The sequence below is a fragment of the Ranitomeya variabilis genome, chromosome 6 (genome assembly GCF_051348905.1).
Source record: "Ranitomeya variabilis isolate aRanVar5 chromosome 6, aRanVar5.hap1, whole genome shotgun sequence".
NCBI lineage: Eukaryota > Metazoa > Chordata > Amphibia > Anura > Dendrobatidae > Ranitomeya > Ranitomeya variabilis.
In genome coordinates, this window is record NC_135237.1 from 157,847,936 (window position 1) to 157,867,400 (window position 19,465).

At 40.4% G+C, this 19,465-nt stretch overlaps 1 protein-coding gene across 2 annotated transcripts in view; it reads right to left on the reverse strand.

Annotated features, from left to right (window-relative positions):
* The window catches only part of VOPP1 (VOPP1 WW domain binding protein), a 197,517-nt gene that overhangs the window by 92,076 nt on the left and 85,976 nt on the right, over positions 1-19,465 (reverse strand). The window contains exons 1-2 of one of the 2 annotated variants that reach the window (XM_077269153.1): positions 12,472-12,609; positions 4,155-4,213 (exon numbers count right to left, since the gene is read on the reverse strand). In XM_077269153.1, coding sequence (XP_077125268.1) covers positions 4,155-4,213; positions 12,472-12,594 — 182 coding nt within the window. In that variant the 5' untranslated portion in view covers positions 12,595-12,609. Of the gene's footprint in view, positions 1-4,154; positions 4,214-12,471; positions 12,610-19,465 lie in introns of those variants that run through there. The other variant, XM_077269154.1, reaches the window with a different exon arrangement.

The window sequence follows — 19,465 nt, forward strand, 5'->3', positions numbered from 1 at the left end:
ATATTAACCAATCAGAGCTCAGGTTAATTAACTGTAGCAAAATAGAAGCTGAGCTGTGATTGGTTGCTATTGGCAGCCTGATAAATCCCCAGCCAACAGGAAGCCCTCCCCCCTGGCAGTATATATTAGCTCACACATACACATAATAGACAGGTCATGTGACTGACAGCTGCCGTATTTCCTATATGGTACATTTGTTGCTCTTGTAGTTTGCTTATTAATCAGATTTTTATTTTTGAAGGACAATACCAGACTTGTGTGTGTTTTAGGGCGAGTTTTATGTGTCAAGTTGTGTGTGTTGAGTTGCGTGTGGCGACATGCATGTAGCGACTTTTGTGAGATGAGTTTTGTGTGGCGACATGCGTGTAGCAACATTTTGTGTGTTGAGTTGCATGTGACAGGTTAGTGTAGCAAGTTGTGTGCAGCAAGATTTGTGCATGGCGAGTTTTGCGCGTGGCGAGTTTTATGTGTGGTGCATTTTGAGTATGTGCAAGTTTTGTGTGAGGCAACTTTTGCATGTGGTGCAACTTTTGTACATGTGGCAATTTTTCTGTGTGTGCAAGTTTTGCATGAGGTGAGTTTTCCATGAGGTGAGTTTTGCACGTGTGGCGAGTTTTGCGTGAGCCTAGTTTTGCATATGGCGAGTTTTGCATGTAGCGAGTTTTGAGTGGTGACTTTTGTGTTTCGACTTTTATGTGGCGAGGTTGGTGTGTGTGTGTGGTGAAATGTGTGCTGAGGGTGGTATATGTGTTCAAGCACGTGGTAGTGTGTGGCGCATTTTGTGTTTGTGTTCATATCCCCGTGTGTGGTGAGTATCCCATGTCGGGGCCCCACCTTAGCAACTGTACGGTATATACTCTTTGTCGCCATCGCTCTCATTCTTTAAGTCCTCATTGTTCACATCTGGCAGCTGTCAATTTTCCTCCAACACTTTTCCCTTCACTTTTTCCCCATTATGTAGATAGGAGCAAAATTGTTTGGTGAATTGGAACGCGCGGGGTTAAAATTTCACCTCACAACATAGCCTATGACGCTCTCGGGGTCCAGACGTGTGACTGTGCAAAATTTTGTGGCTGTAGCTGCGACGGTACAGATGCCAATCCCGGACATACACACATACATACATACACACATTCAGCTTTATATATTAGATATACCTGTATGTAATCTCCTGTATATAGTATATACCTGTGTGTCATCTCACCTATATATAGTATATATCTGTGTGTCATCTCCTGTATATAGTATATACCTGTATGTCATCTCCTCCTATACATAGCATATACCTGTGTCATCTCCTCCTGTATATACTATATACCTGTAGGTAATCTGCTCCTGTATATAGTATATACCTGTGTGTCATCTCCTCCTGTATATAGTATATACCTGTATGTCATCTCCTCCTGTATGTAGTATGTACCTGTATGTCATCTCCTCCTCTATATAGTATATACCTGTGTGTCATCTCTCCTGTATATAGTATATATCTGTGTGTCATCTCCTCCTGTATATAGTATATACCTGTGTGTCATCTCCCCTGTAAATAGTATATACCTGTGTGTCATCTCCTGTATATAGTATATAGCTGTATGCCATCTCCTCCTGTATTAGCCCTCGTTCACACGTTATTTGGTCAGTATTTTTACCTCAGTATTTGTAAGCTAAAATGGCAGCCTGATAAATCCCCAGCCAACAGTAAGCCCACCCCCTGGCAGTATATATTAGCTCACACATACACATAATAGACTGGTCATGTGACTGACAGCTGCCGGATTCCTATATGGTACATTTGTTGCTCTTGTAGTTTGTCTGCTTATTAATCAGATTTTTATTTTTGAAGGATACCAGACTTGTGTGTGTTTTAGGGCGAGTTTCGTGTGTCAAGTTGTGTGTGTTGAGTTGCGTGTGGCGACATGCATGTAGGGACTTTTGTGAGATGAGTTTTGTGTGGCGACATGCGTGTAGCAACTTTTTGTGTGTCGAGTTGCATGTGACAGGTTAGTGTAGCAAGTTGTGTGCAGCAAGTTTTGCGCATGGCGAGTTTTGCGCGTGGCGAGTTTTATGTGTGGTGCCTTTTGAGTATGTGCAAGTTTTGTGTGAGGCAACTTTTGCATGTGTTGCAACTTTTGTGCATGTGGCAATTTTTCTGCGTGTGGCAATTTTTCTGCGTGTGCAAGTTTTGCGTGTGGCGAGTTTTGCACGTGTGGCGAGTTTTGCATGTTGAGAGTTTTGCGCGTGGCGAGTTTTGAGCGGCGACTTTTGTGTTTCTACTTTTATGTGGCGAGGTTGGTGTATGTGTGGTGAAATGTGCACTGAGGGTGGTATATGTGTTCGAGCACGTGGTAGTGTGTGGCGCATTTTGTGTGTGTGTTCATATCCCCGTGGTGGTGTGATTATCCCATGTTGGGGCCCCACCTTAGCAACTGTACAGTATATACTCTTTGGTGCCATCGCTGTCATTCTTTAAGTCCCCCTTGTTCACATCTGGCAGCTGTTAATTTGCCTCCAACACTTTTCCTTTCATTTTTTCCCCATTATGTAGATAGGGGCAAAATTGTTTGGTGACTTGGAAAGCGCGGGGTTAAAATTTCACCTCACAATATAGCTTTGACGCTCTCAGGGTCCAGACGTGTGACTGTGCAAAATTTTGTGCCTGTAGCTGCGACGCCTCCAACACTTTTCCTTTCACTTTTTCCCCATTATGTAGATAGGGGCAAAATTGTTTGGTGAATTGGAAAGCGCGGGGTTAAAATTTCACCTCACAACATAGCCTATGACGCTCTCGGGGTCCAGACGTGTGACTGTGCAAAATTTTGTGGCTGTAGCTGCTACGGTTCAGATGCCAATCCCGGACATACATACATACATACATACATACACACACACACACATTCAGCTTTATATATTAGATATATCACTGGCACTGTATGTGATGGGATATACAGTACAGACCAAAAGTTTGGACACACCTTCTCATTTAAAGATTTTTCTGTATTTTCATGACTATGAAAATGGTACATTCACACTGAAGGCATCAAAACTATGAATTAACACATGTGGAATTATATACTTAACAAAAAAGTGTGAAACAACTGAAAATATGTCTTATATTCTAGGTTCTTCAAAGTAGCCACCTTTTGCTTTGATGACTGCTTTGCACACTCTTGGCATTCTCTTGATGAGCTTCAAGAGGTAGTCACCGGGAATGGTCTTCCAACAATCTTGAAGGAGTTCCCAGAGATGCTTAGCACTTGTTGGCCCTTTTGACTTCACTCTGCGGTCCAGCTCACCCCAAACCATCTCGATTAAGTTCAGGTCTGATGACTCTCCTTCTTGGTCAAAGTTCTTCTTGGTCATAGTGTTGATGCCTTCAGTGTAAATGTACAATTTTCATAGTCATGAAAATACAGAAAAATCTTTAAATGAGAAGGTGTGTCCCAACTTTTGGTCTGTACTGTATGTGTCACGGAGATTGCTTTCCTCCATGATCTAGAAACCCATAAGTTTCTTTTCAGCATGCTATGTGCTGAAGGAGTTAAGCGGCCATGTTGTGGGTGGGTTTTTAGGTGAGTAGGTAAGGGATGGGTGGGATTCCTACTCACTATATCTCCACCTCAAGGGTATTGCTGGGAAAATAAATGTCCAACCAGTTTTTTTTTCCGCTGTCTGTGTTGTATGGAAGTAGGAAGCCTTTTGACTGCTAGCTCCTGCAAAAGCTGCCGTATGAGTTGTCCCAGAGGACATGGGCAGGACTGTATATTTTTTTGTTACCATTTTGGGTTTTTGGTTTATGATTAAATAAACCACCCAGAGACTTTAACCACACGTGAGCAGTTAAGTGAGCCAACCTTCCACAATATATATATATATATATCATGTTTTTTTACTGGACTGCTTCTGTATGATGTGCAATATGTTAGCATTTGGGGCCCCATTTTAAACTTTGCCTAGGGCCCCACTTTGCCTAAAACCGGCCCTTTGAACATCTCCATATTATTGCTGTCTATAGACCATGTGGCTGCTGTCAAACATCTATAAATAAAAAAATGTTTCAGGATCTGGTTTTAGTGAGTAAAAAATGCAGGCGGTACAATCCTTTAATTTACAGTCAACACATAATGGAAATATAAATCGGGAAGCACAGTAATACTCACATGTAATATGTGGGATATAATCCTTCAAAGTACCAGCAGTGTTTTTTGGCTTCAGTGCACTGAAAAACAGGACAGATCAATTCAGTGAACATAATGTCCTATTATGTAAGAAAGTGACTATCCAAATATGACTTTGTGATCAAAAATCCAAGTAACATTGCGTTATGCTTACTTCAAGGCATGAAGTGATGGTCAGAACATTTGTGTCATGTATAGATAAAGCAGTTTGAGCTTTCTATAGCCCCCATGAACTACACTAGTGAGTTAATCTCACATGGGGTGGCCAAACCCGCGACTGCAAACAGGGATCGTACCTTCAAAGCATAAACGGTGATTTTGGCTTTCACACCACCCCTCAGACTTTATGTCATATACTGTATATCATTGACTTGACACTAAAGTTTTTCATCACAAACCATGCTTAATTCCACTAAACAAATTAAGGGGGATGTCCATTACCTGGACAACCACCTTTTAAATGAAATTGTCCCCTTAATAAATTAAAAACGCCATATACAGTACTCATTTCCTGTACAGGTACTGCTACAGAGATGTCGGTGCCGTGTCTTGAATAACATTGTTATGCCACATGAGCCCTGTAGCCAATCAGCACTGTTATTGGCCTGCTGCGCTCTGACCTCTTTCGCTTGCCCAAGGTTAACACAATCAGAGGAACTTCAGAGAAGTAGAAGTAATAACTTGATCCGAGGTAATGGTTGATGATTGACTGCTAGGCTCAATTGGCATAACAATTTCAATCGATTCCAGGGAGACCCTATGCCGATATTGCTGGAACGGTGTCGGTGTGAGAGCTGAATATATGGTGTTTTTATTTTAAAAGGAAGACTACTTAATTTAAAAAGGGGCTGTCCACATTTTCAGCAGACAGTATATCTATATCATTATTAACCCCTTAGTGTCACAACCTGTTTTTGCCTTTTTGACAAATAATTATTTATTTTTTACTTTTTTATTGTGGCGTTTCCAGGAATGATTACTTTTTTTATTTTTTCCAGCAACATAGTCATATGAGTGCTTTGTTTTTTTAGGGATGAGTTGTATTTGTCAGTGGTATCATTTTGGGGCATGTCCACATTGAACTTAACTTTCCTCTCATCTCTCACCTAACACACTCTTTGACAACCTATAATCTGGCTTCCATGCCTACCAGTCCACTGAAACTGCCCTAAACAAAGCTGGAAAAAAAGACTTACTAACTGCCAAAGCTAGCAAGCACTAGTTTGTACTCCTCTTTCTAATCCTGCCTCTTCCTACGAAACAGCTGATAACTTCCTTCTCGACCAGATCCTCTCTTCCCTTGGCATCAAAGACAGTGCCATCTACTGAATCTCTGCCTACATTACATATTTAGCATCTCCCATTTCCACCACCCCCTCTCTCCTTAAGGCTCTGTCCTGTGACCCCCTATTCTTCTCCATCTATAACCCTGAATCAGAACAACTCAACACATAAAGTCCCATGGCTTCCAGCACCACCTATATGCTGATTATAATCACATCCACCTTTCTGGCCCAATTATCATCTTTCTGCTGTCCAGAATTCCATAGTTTCAACCATGTTCTCCTTCTCATCACTATTTCTTTAACTTAATGTGGACAAATCCTTACTCATCATCTGTCTTTCTAATGAAATGGCATCACACTTTCCCATGTATCCCAAGTCAGGGTGACTGCCCTGTTGTTCAAACCATACATCAATGCACTTACCACCTATTGCCTCCTCCAAGTAAAAAAAGTTCCAGAATTTGTCCTTTCCTCAACCCAAAATATACTAAAATGTTAGTGCATGTTCTTTTCATGTCCTACCTCAACTACTGCAATATCCTCCTCTGTGATCTAACTAACACTCTCATACCATCCAGTCTATCCTTAACTCTGGCCCAATTAATCAATCTCTCCCCTTGCTACTCTTTTACCTCTGCCCTTGCCCTTTCTAATTCCCCAAGAAATCCAGTTTAAATTATACTAACAGTGACCTATAAAGCTGTCCATAATCTGTCTACTCTATATGTCTCCAAACTAATCTCCCCATACTTCCCACACATAATCTCTGATGCTCACATAACCTCCTTCTTTCTTCTGCTCTCGTATGTTCTTCACTGAATCACCTCCAAGATTTTTCTTGAGCATCCCCCATCCTCTGGCATTCAATGCCTTAGTAGGTCTGATTGTGTCCCACATTTGGAACCTTCAGACACAACCTGAAGACTAATCTTTTCAGGATTTTGCTGCAACTCCCTCCACCTACTGTCTGGTCCCCATTACCTTGTAGATTGTAATTCGGTGAGGGCAAGGTCTTCTCCCCTCTGAACCAGCCTGTCAGTTTATTTACTGTGTTTTTTAAATGTAATATGTATCTAACCCTATTCACATGTAAAGCACCATGGAATTAATAGTCCTTTAAAATAAATAATAACTTTTAAAAACTTTGTATTGTAAGGAATATAAACAAATCTAACACTCTTTTCTTTTGTGTTTTAAATTTGGGTCAGCATGATTATCACAATACCAAATTTCTATGTTTTTATTTATTTCTTATGCAGAAAAAAAGTAGATTTTTTGCTGCCATGTTCTAAAAGCCAGTTCTCCATCCGTCAGTGGGGCTATGTGAAGGGTTATTTTATTTTCATTGCAAGCTGTAGTTTTCGTTGGTGCAATTTTGCTGTAGATGCGACTTTTTGATCATTTTTTATGACTTTTTTTGGGAAGGAAAAATAACAAAAAAATCAGCAATTCTATACTTTACTTAATTTTGGTAAACATCCTTCTTTATTGTATATAATTGTCATGTTTGGCCGGGGTCACACTTGCAACTGCAATGTGAGAAACTCGCGTGAGTCTCTTGCATCAATACCCGGCACTCGGGACCGGAACATTCAGCGGCATAGAAATACATGCAGCCGCACACTCCGGTCCCGGCAGTACCGGGTATTGAGGCGAGTTTCTCGCATTGCAGTTGCAAGTGTGACCCTGACCTTATATTTATTCTTCAGGTTGATACAATCATAACAATACCAACTTTATACAGGGCGTTTAAAAAAAATTCCACTTTTGCACAAGAAAGGACTTTAAAAATAAATATTTTTTTGGGTCACCATATTCTGTTGCCCGAAACATTCTTATTTTTCCATATATGAGCTATATTAAGGCTTTTTTACAGGACAAGCTGTACTTATACAGTTACTATTTTTGGGAACATTCAACTTTTTAATCACTTGTTAATTCTTTTATTTTGGCATTAGACATGAACCAAAAATCATTTTGCACAGAGATCACTGCGCAATTTAATCGAAACTTTAACTTCACACATCAGTGTGACATGTCCTAGTTCTGTCTGTTTTTTTTTCTCAGACAGCACACTGACCCATAGAATGTCATTGATCTATACAAACATCATTTTTAAAAACAGGTCGGTGTCTCCGGTCCATGAGGCTCAGAGCGTGTCCTATTCTTATCTAACTTACAGATCACAATTAAAGTCTTTGTGGATCCAAGTAAAACAGATAAAATACAGAAGACATACTTCATACTACAAAGTTCCATCCACGTTTCATATGTTTTTTACTTATACATTATTTAGAATCAATGGATGAAAAATGTTCAGTGAAAAAAATGGATGAGAAAAAATGGAAGCAACTAAGATCACAAACAGAGAAAAAAATCTGTCCATTTCTCTAGGATGATAACGCTCACTCATGTGTGATTGTAGTCTTATTCTGCGGGTGGATTCGATTGTGTCAAAACCTTTTTTATGTTTTACTACTTTTATATAAGAAAAATTACTGTTTTAAAAAAGAAAAACAAATTTTTTTGGGTCATCATATCATAAGAACCCTAACTTTTCATTTTTCTGTCTACAGTGTTAAATAAGGGCTTGCTTTTTGTGTAACGAGATGTGGTTTCTATAGCTTTTATTGATAGCATTTTGGAATATATACGACTTTTGAATCACTTTTTATTTAATTCTTTTTGAGCCAATAAATAATAGCATTGTTCTGCATGGGTTTTTTTCAATGGCGATCACTATACAAGTTGAAAAAACAGTATAGTTTTACAGTGCCGGTTGTTATGAATGTGGCTCTCTGTGGGGAGGGGTTGATATTTTTTATAAATAAACTTTTTTTTTTTTACTTTTTACTTTTTTCTTTTTTTTCATTGCTTATTAGTCAAACAAGGGTACTTGAACGTGCAATCCTTTCATCATATTATCCAACCTTTCAGTGTTTGACTGACAATTAACCTATCAGGGTGTGATAGGCAAAGGGATAGGCCTCAGGTTGCCTTTGCAACCCACTGGCATTCCTGCAGTGCTGAAGTCTGTCAATCATTGAAGCGTTGCTTTACTTCATCAGTGATGCCCTCTTGCCATTCCGTCTGATTCTGGTGCTCGGATTAGGAGTGACAGAGCAGGAAGACAAATAGTTATGTGACCCACACAGAGACGTGCTAGTAATAGAAGATACTAAAAAAGAGGTTGATAGGAAGAGTTAAGACATGGGCGGACATATCATTGGTGCAGCTGCTCAGGGGTCCAAGAGATAAGGGGGCCACTACCTTTTACGAGTCAGAAAACAGAACTATTGGACCGCAAAGGGCCCATATACTGTTCTTGCACAGGGGACCTTTTCTACTAGAGTCCGCCACTGAAATGAGGGTTGTGCATGAATCATGAGACAATACAATCACAGAGACGTTTAATGTAAGTTAGAGATAGAGATTTTTACATGTAAATTGATTCTTTATTCATTTTTTTGTAGGAATGTGGTACAGTGAGAGGAGAACATTTTTAATCTCTGACTCAGGCATTGGGAAGCTAGAATTGGCCCGGCCAACGACTCAGAGCAGTGTTCTGCGGAAAAAATGTGGAATTCTTTGGTTTGCTGTACATTTGATAGAGAAGAAAGATCCCTGAAGATTGACCTGTGTGTTGATTCTTGTCATTTGTTCTTAGTTCTGTACAGTGCACCTGCCATTACAGTAATAATACAAGCAGAGTAACAGAGACGTGATGGTGTTGGAGAAACATTACAACAATGTCTATCTTACATTGTGTTTCATACCATTTGCTTTTATTAGTGGCTACTGAAAATGAATAATTTGGGTGATTTTACCACCCAAATTATTTATATGCCCATGTAGCTTTTTCTCAGACAAGTCCAGGCACACTTTACATTGCCAGTCTGTTTCTCTGTTACTGAGCAAACCTTAGCCTATCTCTCACTCTTGACTCAAAGTACCGTACTGCAAAATGTCCAAAAGTACTGTAAAATATTTACATATATAGGAGATCTGACTAGAAAAATTATCCATTCTGACCACTACTATGGGGAGATATTGACTTACACTACGGTTCCAAAGTTTCATGTAAGCTTGACACTGAAGTGCACATATACAGACGTCAGTGTTATTGTGTCACTACTTTTTTCTTATTTTATATGATTACAGCATATCTGTCACCAGGTATCAAAATTACACTGGATACATTATTAAATGGAGATCTTAGACCTTATGAGGCAGGTGTACTAGATGTGAAAATATTTTCTGAATGTTTAAAATAAATTACCACCGACCTTGTCTCATTAACAGCTCCTCCATCATTCTTGCTGCAGATGAACTCTCTCAGTGCTCAGAACAAGCTGCCACTGTCAGGCTTGGTGGACAAAGACTGAATACACTTGAATTCATGAACTCTCTCTCTCCTTATTAAATGCTCATTTTAATATCACAATTATTTTGACATTCCGGCATGGATTGTCACAGAAAATTCATCAGACTCATCAGATATAAAAGATACATTTATTAGCGTATACAAAAATATTTAAAATTGAGAGTCCTCAGTGGTTGATACCTTTTAATGGCTAACTGAAAAGATGGTAACAAATTGCAAGATTTCGAGACTACTCTGATCTCATCATCAGGCATAGCCTAATAGAAATTATGAAGAATCACATATTTATGCACAATACAGCCCAGAAATAATGCCATAGATAAAACAGGTGACGTGAAGCAGAATTACCATTATGTGAGAGATAAGCAGTTATGTCCATAAATATTGGAACAGTTCATAGATAAGGAGTGTGAATGTTTTATTGTCCTCTGATTGGGGTCTGGTTTTATGTTGTGATGGCCCCACACGGTCTGAGGAGCAAATTCCTTAATTGATGTAAAAAAAAGCATAAATCCAATATTTATGAACATAACTGTTTATCACTCACATAATGGTAATTCTGCTTCACATCACCTGTCTTATCTATGGCATTTTTCTATGCTATGTTGTGCATATATATGTGATTCTTCAGAATTTCTATTAGGCTATGCATGATGAAGAGACCGGAGTAGTCTCGAAAGCTTGCAATTTGTTACCGTCTTTTCAGTTAGCCATTGAAAGGTATAAACCACTGAGGACTCTCAATTTTAAATATTTTTCTATCCACTGGCTAACACGGTACCAAGATATATATCTTTCCTGTTAGCGTATTCAGTTTTTGTTGTTGCTTTAAATTAAGTTAGAACTAAGAAAATTAATCTAGAAATGTCATGAATGGGCTTTTATAAACCACCTGCACTGCAGTACTGTAAAAAAAGGGTTTTATTTTGTATTTGGTTCAGATGTTTCAATAACATTTTATGTCTTCTGGAGATTACAACTATAAACATATCTAAATTAGACAGGCCACACGAATGTATAGTTCAAAATTAATAATTTTATTAGTATCAACAATGATTAAAAATTCAAGTACATATATACAGACCAATTATATAGTTAGAACGTACCTCCGATCAAATAAACAAGTCCCATGTGAATGTCTCCTGTAATCTAAATTAATCAAATTAGCGGCTATCCACAAAATGGTGAATTGCTATTCAAGGCATAGTAATGATGGTGAACGATACCTAGATAGCACAGTACAGTATACTATGGGTATATATCCTTCATGCGTGCCAAAAAGGTCAATGGAGTATGTATGGCTAAATAGTTAATACCGAGGGTAACACCTAAACACCGGTATGGCTTGCCAATAAAAACTACCACTTGATATAAACCAAAAATAGCAGATGCAAAAAATAGCTATAAATGCATATATGGAGGAATCTAAATACCACTGTGCACCATGTTTGGTATATACAACAATTTATGCACACCAAAAAGTCAGTGGAGTGTATATGGTAAAGCTTGTACTGTACTGTGCTATCTAGGTATCGTTCACCATCATTACTATGCCTTGAATAGCAATTCACCATTTTGTGGATAGCCGCTAATTTGATTAATTTAGATTACAGGAGACACTCACATGGGACTTGTTTATTTGATCGGAGGTACTTTCTAACTATATAATTGGTCTGTATATATGTACTTGAATTTTTAATCATTGTTGATACTAATAAAATTATTAATTTTGAACTATACATTCGTGTGGCCTGTCTAATTATGGCTAGCCTTGTGTATTTATGATATCTTAAATGTGGTTTTTGCTTATTTGGACTAATATGTTTACTTATAAACATATCTAAACTGATTTATTTATCGTGTTCACTTGCTTTCAAAAGCAAAAACAATACATTTCCTAAGGAGTACTTAAAAAAATTCCTACCATTAGCTGATGTAGAGTCAATTCAACTTATTCACATAGTTAGCTGTTTGTTAAAAGTTTGATAACTTCTATAAGGTCTTAAAAATAAATAAAAGATTCCCACTTTCTCAATCTGCATGTATGGAAATTACAATATTACAGATTTTTGCATTTATTAACACTCATTGATAATTGGCTTGCTTTCAACTTCTTTAAATGGTGCAGTGAATTTAAAAGCTAAGTGCTGGTATTGACATGAACACATGATGGTGCCAGAATAAAAATCTGAAAATAATATAAACATAATGCAACTAATCAAAGTGTGGGCAGGTAACAATTATTATTTGACATCTGCTTACATCATTTGTGTCCAAAATGAAAACATAAGTAATAGGCAAAAATTGTCAAAATTTTGCCCAACTTTGTCCTGACGTGTTAAAGTTCCGTAACTCCCTCTTTAAACTAATATTATGATATTTTAATTTGGTTTTTTTTTAGCAGCACAAAAACAAATTGAGATTTTAATAAAGTGTTGTAAAACACCTGCATACTCTGGGGTTAAAAAGCAAAGGACATTTATTCCAGTAGCCACTTTTAGCTTGGTTATTGGCCCAGCTGTGTGGCAAACTCCATAGTAACATCTTGGCAGTGGCGTCACAACGGCGGAATAAGGTTCACACATACACGACCACACTTATTGTCTGTACACAGAATAATAACACTTACACCACATCTGAACTTTCTTTTGTCCTTGTCTTGGCTGCGGATCTTTCTATTATCCGCTCTGTAGTGTCTAATTAGCATCCGGGAGCGTGGGAGTTGCGTGTTAAAAGGCCTAATACATTCCATGCTCGGAGAATGGCCCAAGCTGCTACCAAGGAGTCGAACAATCACAGCAGCTAATAAAGCAGACATAAAGGATGATGATCTCATGAGAACGTGTTCCGCATTAGACATATGACACTATAGTTTTACAGTTCTACAATAAAAATAATAAGAAATCCGATTTTTGTTTTTTCCTGCTTCTTATTAAAGTGAATTGCCCACAACGGAATACTACAAATTGTCTGGAACTTAAACTTTATTAGAACGATTCCTGCTTTCTTCAATTGATTGGAGTTTTACCCGTTTAAGCTTCTTGCACACATTGCATAATTGGTAACTGTTCTGCATCTTGTAAAAGGAAAATAAAATGGAAAAATATAACTTTAGCTTCATATTTCAGGTTACTTCCCACAATCGGGTGCACGGTTTTGTCTCGGGGATGGTACGGGCGCAGGAGTTGTACCTGTGCTATCTGCAGCATGGACTGACTCTAAGGGCTCTCTCACACTAGCGTCTAACACAGCCAAGTGCTATCTGATGTTTTATCAGCACTAGGCCCAATGCTATACCATGGGGTAGGGCAGATCTGCTTTATTTTCTTATGCCAACTTGGCATGAGAAAAATATCTCAGCATGCTGCAAGTACATCTGATAATTGGACGGTGCACACTGTGAGACAGTGACAGATGTTATATGAGAGGGTCGCTATGTGTCCCCCAGGATGCACATGGAAGCGTATGAAGGCTCCTGGAGTGCATTGCAGTCACAGGTATAGCTGTGGTTGCAATGCAGAATTAGTTTGGTCTTTGACAAGCTTTTTGCCCATGGCAGATTAAAGAAAATCCAGCAAGGGCTTTTATTTTTTGGCGCGAACTATAGGATGGTAGTGGGGCGGTTTGCTCCCTCCAGGCTGGGTCTAACAAGTGGCCCATAGCCACAGATTCCATTTAAAAACCCTGCAGCAAAGAGTTGGGTGTGCAGAAAACAAGAGGAAAGTCCAGCTCCAGGTAAAACCAATGTGTTTATTTAAAAAATAGATTTTTTAAAAATACATCCTTGTCATGAAAAAATAGAGAGGTGGGAGGGCAATGCAATGCGTTTCAAACGCCGCAACTCCGGCGTCTTTGTCACAGCTTTCAATATGGAGTGCGGTCAACTCTTATATATACTGTATGTACTAATTGGAGACAGGTGGCATAAACACACCATGTGGGAGTAGCTGGGTAGCCGCACGCCAGAATAGAAAAGGTCAGCATAATTGCAATTTTAAAAAAAAAACAGCTGTGGGGGCAACCATAATGAGTGGGGGATAATCGTGGCTATCATATTGAGTGGAGGACTGTAGGGGGTCATTTTACTATGTAAGGGGCCATCATGCTGATTAGGGACTGTGGGAGAATTATACCAAGTGACCGTTCTTAATGTGTCTCAGCACAGTGGTGGTAATGATACTGTGTGGGGGTATCATATTGAGTGGGGGCTGTGGGGCATAATACTGGCAGGTCGTCATACTATGTGGGGGCCATGATACTGTGTGTGGGGGAGCTATCATGACATAATACTATGGGGGGTTGTACTTCAGTGGCATCATGCTGTGGAGGTATTATGCTGTGTTTGGGGTACTGTGGGGTGTTATACCTTGCTGGAGGCACCGTGGTGTCATCTTAGTGTAATGGTGTGGGGGGCTGTGGGGTAAAATTGTGGGGGAGGGATCACTGTGGAGGTATCATACGGCAATGAAAGGAGTACTGTGGGTTAGAACACTAAGGGATTTCAATAGTTGCATAATTACTGTGTGTTATGACCCCTGCTGAATATTTTCTAGGGCAAGAGGGGGATTTATAACTTTTGCTGTAGGGCTGTGTGATTTCTAAGTATGCCCCTCTTTATACGTATACATTTGTGTAAGATTTAAATGTTAAAGGGAACCTGTCACCCCCAAAATCGATGGTGAGGTAAGCTCACCGTCATCAGGGGCTTATCTACAGCATTCTGTAATGCTGTAGATAAGCCGCCGATGTTACCTGAAAGATGAGAAAAAGAGGTTAGATTATACTCACCCAGTGGCGGTCCCGCTCCAATAGGCGTCTCAGGTCCGGTTCAGCGCCTCCCATCTTCATTCCATGACGTCCTCTTCTGGTCTTCATGCCACGGCTCTGGTGCAGGCATACTTTGTCTGCCCTGTTGAGGTCAGAGCAAAGTACTGCAGTGCGCAGGCGCCAGAAAGGTCAGAGAGGCCCGGTGCCTGCATACTGCAGTACTTTGCTCTGCCCTCAACAGGGCAGACAAAATACGCTGCGGCGTGAAGACCAGAAGAGGACGTCATGGAATGAAGATAGGAGGAGCTGGACCGGACCGCAACACCCATCGGACCGGACTGCAACGGGACCGCCCCTGGGTGAGTATAATCTAACCTCTTTTAGGTAACATCAGGGGCTTATCTACAGCATTCTGTAATGCTGTAGATAAGCCCCTGATGACGGTGAGCTTACCTCATCATCGATTTTAGGGGTGACAGGTTCCCTTTAATTGGCACTAATGGCTACAATGCTGTGTAATTTGCCTCCAATCTAATTTGCAGTCTATCTGACATTAGATTGTGATGTAATGTAGCTTTGGGGGCACATAGTTCTTCGCCTACAGGGTACTGAGCCTGGAATGGATGGGAAGCACTTCTCTAGCGAATAAAGAACTCCCTTAGATCAATAGTTTAAAAACAGTATTTATTATTCTGTTGTAGAGAAAAATATGTCTTGTATCCTAATCTTTACCATCATTATTTTGAAATATGTTATAGCATTTGATTTAGAAATTACTACTTTTCAATCCTGCACTCCACTGTACTCATCTGTAAGACACGAATGACAAGTAAAATGTCAATTCCAACAACAATGTCATAACGCTACAATTTATTATTTGAATAATGCAGAATGACTGAGGAAATACCTTGTTATAGTTGGAAAAAAACAGCTGGATGAGAATCTGCCATGGGTTTCAAATTATTAAGAACAAAACTTGTCTGATAAAGAATAAGAGTGAAAATATAATGCAGCACATGATACATCAAAAGGGAGCTCAGATTAATTAAAGGGGTTATCTGAGAATTGTAAAATAAACACAAAGGATGTTAAATCCCCAGCTTTTGCAGCACCCATGCTCCAGTTGTCCCCACTGGTCTACTTTCGGCAGTGATTACATTTCTTACCACCATATGACCACTGCATCCAATCACTGGCCTCAGCAATCACTTTTCTTAAATGTTGACTGGCCCCAGGACAGTTAGAGATTACTGGAGCATAGTGGCTGAAGCTGTAGAGGAATATAACTGGTAAACAATGTTTGCTGCTAACTTTATATTTTAAAGGGAATTTGTCAGTAGGTTGAACCCTCTAAAGCCAACTAAATGAGCATGTAAGTCATAGGAAGCTGAATAAAATGATACCTTGATACCTGTGAACTGATGTCTTATTCCAGAGAAATCCATGCTTTTCTTACATGGAAATGAGCTGTTTAGGATTATGGGCCGGACACTGATCTGCATGAGAATCTGCCTCCAGAGATTATTTTTAATTAAAGGGGCATTAATAGTGAGAGACAAGTAACAAAGAAAGAACAGTAGAACTGAAGTTTGTCTCATAGCAAACATTAACAGCTGCAACTCTCACAGCTCTGCTGCATTGTAACACTATTGCAGCTCTGTCTGCCTGTGAGCTGGAAGCTGAAGCTGAGAGGAACCTGCAGATGTCAGGAATAATCACACACAGCTCTGCAGTGAGATCAGGAGAGCAGAGAGCGGCCATTACACATCACACTGGTAATGCCCTAATTCATGTAAAATAGGCTCTGGAGGCAGATTCTCATGCAGATCAGTGTCCGGCCCATAGTCCTAAACAGCTTATTACATATAAGAAAAATTTGGATTTCTCTGGAATTAGACATCGTATTACAGATACAGTGTATCACTTTATTCAGCTTCCTATGACCTACATTCCCATATAGGCGACTTAGGAGGGTTAATCCTATCAATAGATTCCCTGTAATTCCCTCAATGTATGGAAAACCTGAATGGTTTGTACAAGACTAGAAGAACTTGTGTGCTTTAGTTTTAGAAATAGTAAAGACCTAGTTAATAGACTATCTATTGAACGTAAGCAATATTGTGTTAAATGGGGCTCATCTGCAATACTAAACACAACCAATGCTCTGTGATCTGTGCAGGTGTCCTTGTGCAGGGAGGGGTAGGATGTGATCTGCAAGTATAATCTATTGTTTGTAATGTGATCCTATGTTTGTTATATATAGGATTATACTTTTATTTATAATCCTGCCTGTGATGATAATATCATGATTTCTGAAAAGTGACAATTACGGGAAAAAATTCTGCAAGATTTTAGAATTATTTTTATCAATATAAATAATGACAAGCAAAATTGACAAAATATGTTAACGATAATAGCTCAAGTCAAACAATAAGTCATTTTCTGACAACACATTCCCTTGATCAGGCTCGGTCTGGACCACAGGGGGACAAGTAAACCCCTTGGTGGGCACCTTTGCAGGTGTCTCACTACCATCCTATATGAGCAATTGTTGCCTACATATACTCGATTCACTATGAAAAGACAAAAGCAACATCTCATCAATCATTTAAGAAACTACCCAGTTTATTTTTATAACGAAGCAGAAGTAAATTTGTGAATGAGGTAATGTAATATTTGCATGTAGCTGAAAAGTGGTCCCCTGAGTCAATGTTACTGATAAGCCCTTGGAATCCTGGTCGAACACGGTGAATAATCTGCTTACACTTTTTGATCTCTTAAAAGAACACTGAGAAAACTGTAGTATGCCTATGCCTAGGTCATGCTGTGACTGTTTTCGGTAAGGAAGGGGGGACAAACAACTGTATCTAGAACTGGGACCCTAAAGGTACCTTCACACTAAACGATATCGCTAGCGATCCGTGACGTTGCAGCGTCCTGGATAGCGATATTGTTGTGTGTGACAGGCAGCAGCGATCAGGATCCTGCTGTGATATCGCTGGTCGTTGGTTAAAGTTCAGAACTTTATTTGGTCGTCAGATCGCCGTGTATCGTTGTGTTTGACAGCAAAAGCAACGATACCAGCGATGTTTTACAATGGTAACCAGGGTAAATATCGGGTTACTAAGCGCAGGGCCGCGCTTAGTAACCCGATGTTTACCCTGGTTACCAGTGTAAAATGTAAAAAAACAAACAGTACATACTCACCTTCGCGTCCCCGGCGTCCGCTTCCTGCACTGACTGAGCGCCGGCCGTAAAGTGAAAGCACAGCACAGCGGTGATGTCACCGCTCTGCTGTTAGGGCCGGCACTCACAGTCAGTGCAGGAAGCGGACGCCGGGGGACGCGAAGGTGAGTATGTACTGTTTGTTTTTTTACATTTTACACTGGTAACCAGAGTAAACATCGGGTTACTAAGCGCGGCCCTGCGCTTAGCAACCCGATGTTTACCCTGGTTACCCGGGGACCTCTGCATCGTTGGTCGCTGGAGAGCTGTCTGTGTGACAGCTCTCCAGCGACCAAACAGCGATGCTGCAGCGATCGGCATCGTTGTCTATATCGCTGCAGCGTCGCTTAGTGTGAAGGTACCCTAACTATCCCTGTCCCAGGGGTACTCTTAAAGGTAGAGTGGCCAGAGTTTCTGACCTTGCTATGCTCCTGTTAAGGTCCTAAGCTGTCTGCTCCCCCCTCCCAGGAGGCCAGGGACAGATGTGTTAGTGTAAATACATGTAAGGCTTCTTTCACACTAGCGTCGGGCTCGGCCCGTCGCTGTGCGTCGGGCCGACGTTCCCGACGCTAGCGTTGTCTCCGCCGCACAACGGTGGCAGCGGATGCATTTTTCCAGCGCATCCGCTGCCCCATTGTGAGGTGCGGGGAAGCGCGGGGAGGTGGGGGCGGAGTTCCGGCCGCGCATGCGCGGTCGGAAAAAGCAGACCGTCGTGAGCAAAACACGTTACATGTAGCGTTTTTTGCTCCCGACGGTCCGCCAGTGCACGACGCATCCGTCGCACGACGGGTGCGACATGTGGCAATCCGTCACAATGCGTTGCTTAATGTTAATCAATGGCGAAAAAACGCATCCTGCAAACACTTTTGCAGGATGCGTTTTTTCGGCAAAACGACGGAATGCATTTAACGCTAGTGTGAAAGTAGCCTAAGACAAACAGGGAGAACACAAAGCAACTTAAATACCAAAACACTCACCAAGGGTAGAAAGGAATAAAGGGAAGGGTAGGAAGGTACAAACCAAATGGGATTAGGATGATGAAGAAAGCATACACCCAAAAGCAGCAGACAACAATCTCCAGCAGCAACTACGAACTCTAACTTCAGCACACCAACTCCAGCAAGCCAGGAAGCAAAGCTTTCACAGGCGGGAATGATAAGGTCTATCCAGGTTTTATAGAGGGTTAAAACCAGGTCAGGAACAGCTGTGAGATGGAGCTGCATGTCTCTAACCAGCATACAAAGAGTTGTTAACCTCTTCAGCGCCACAGGAAACAAAGTCCATTTAATATGAGGAACAAACACACAGGCTAAATGGAAGACCTACAATTCACAGTTCGTTAAGATGCCTAACCCCAGATCTCCCAGGAGGACATGACAAACTTGTGACAGCCTAGTACTAAAACTGGATACCTGAGTTGAGGTCACAGGAAATCAAATATAATGATTGAGATTCCCTGACTTATGTACTGACCCTCATGCCCCATATGGGAATAGTTCCTGTAAAGTGAAAGTCCACCCTTAACCCCTTCATAACCACCGATATACATTAAATGGGCCTTAATCCTTCATCGGGAATAAGAGAAAGATGCCGCCCCTCTGCCGAAATTCCTGTGGGTGACAACTGTGTAT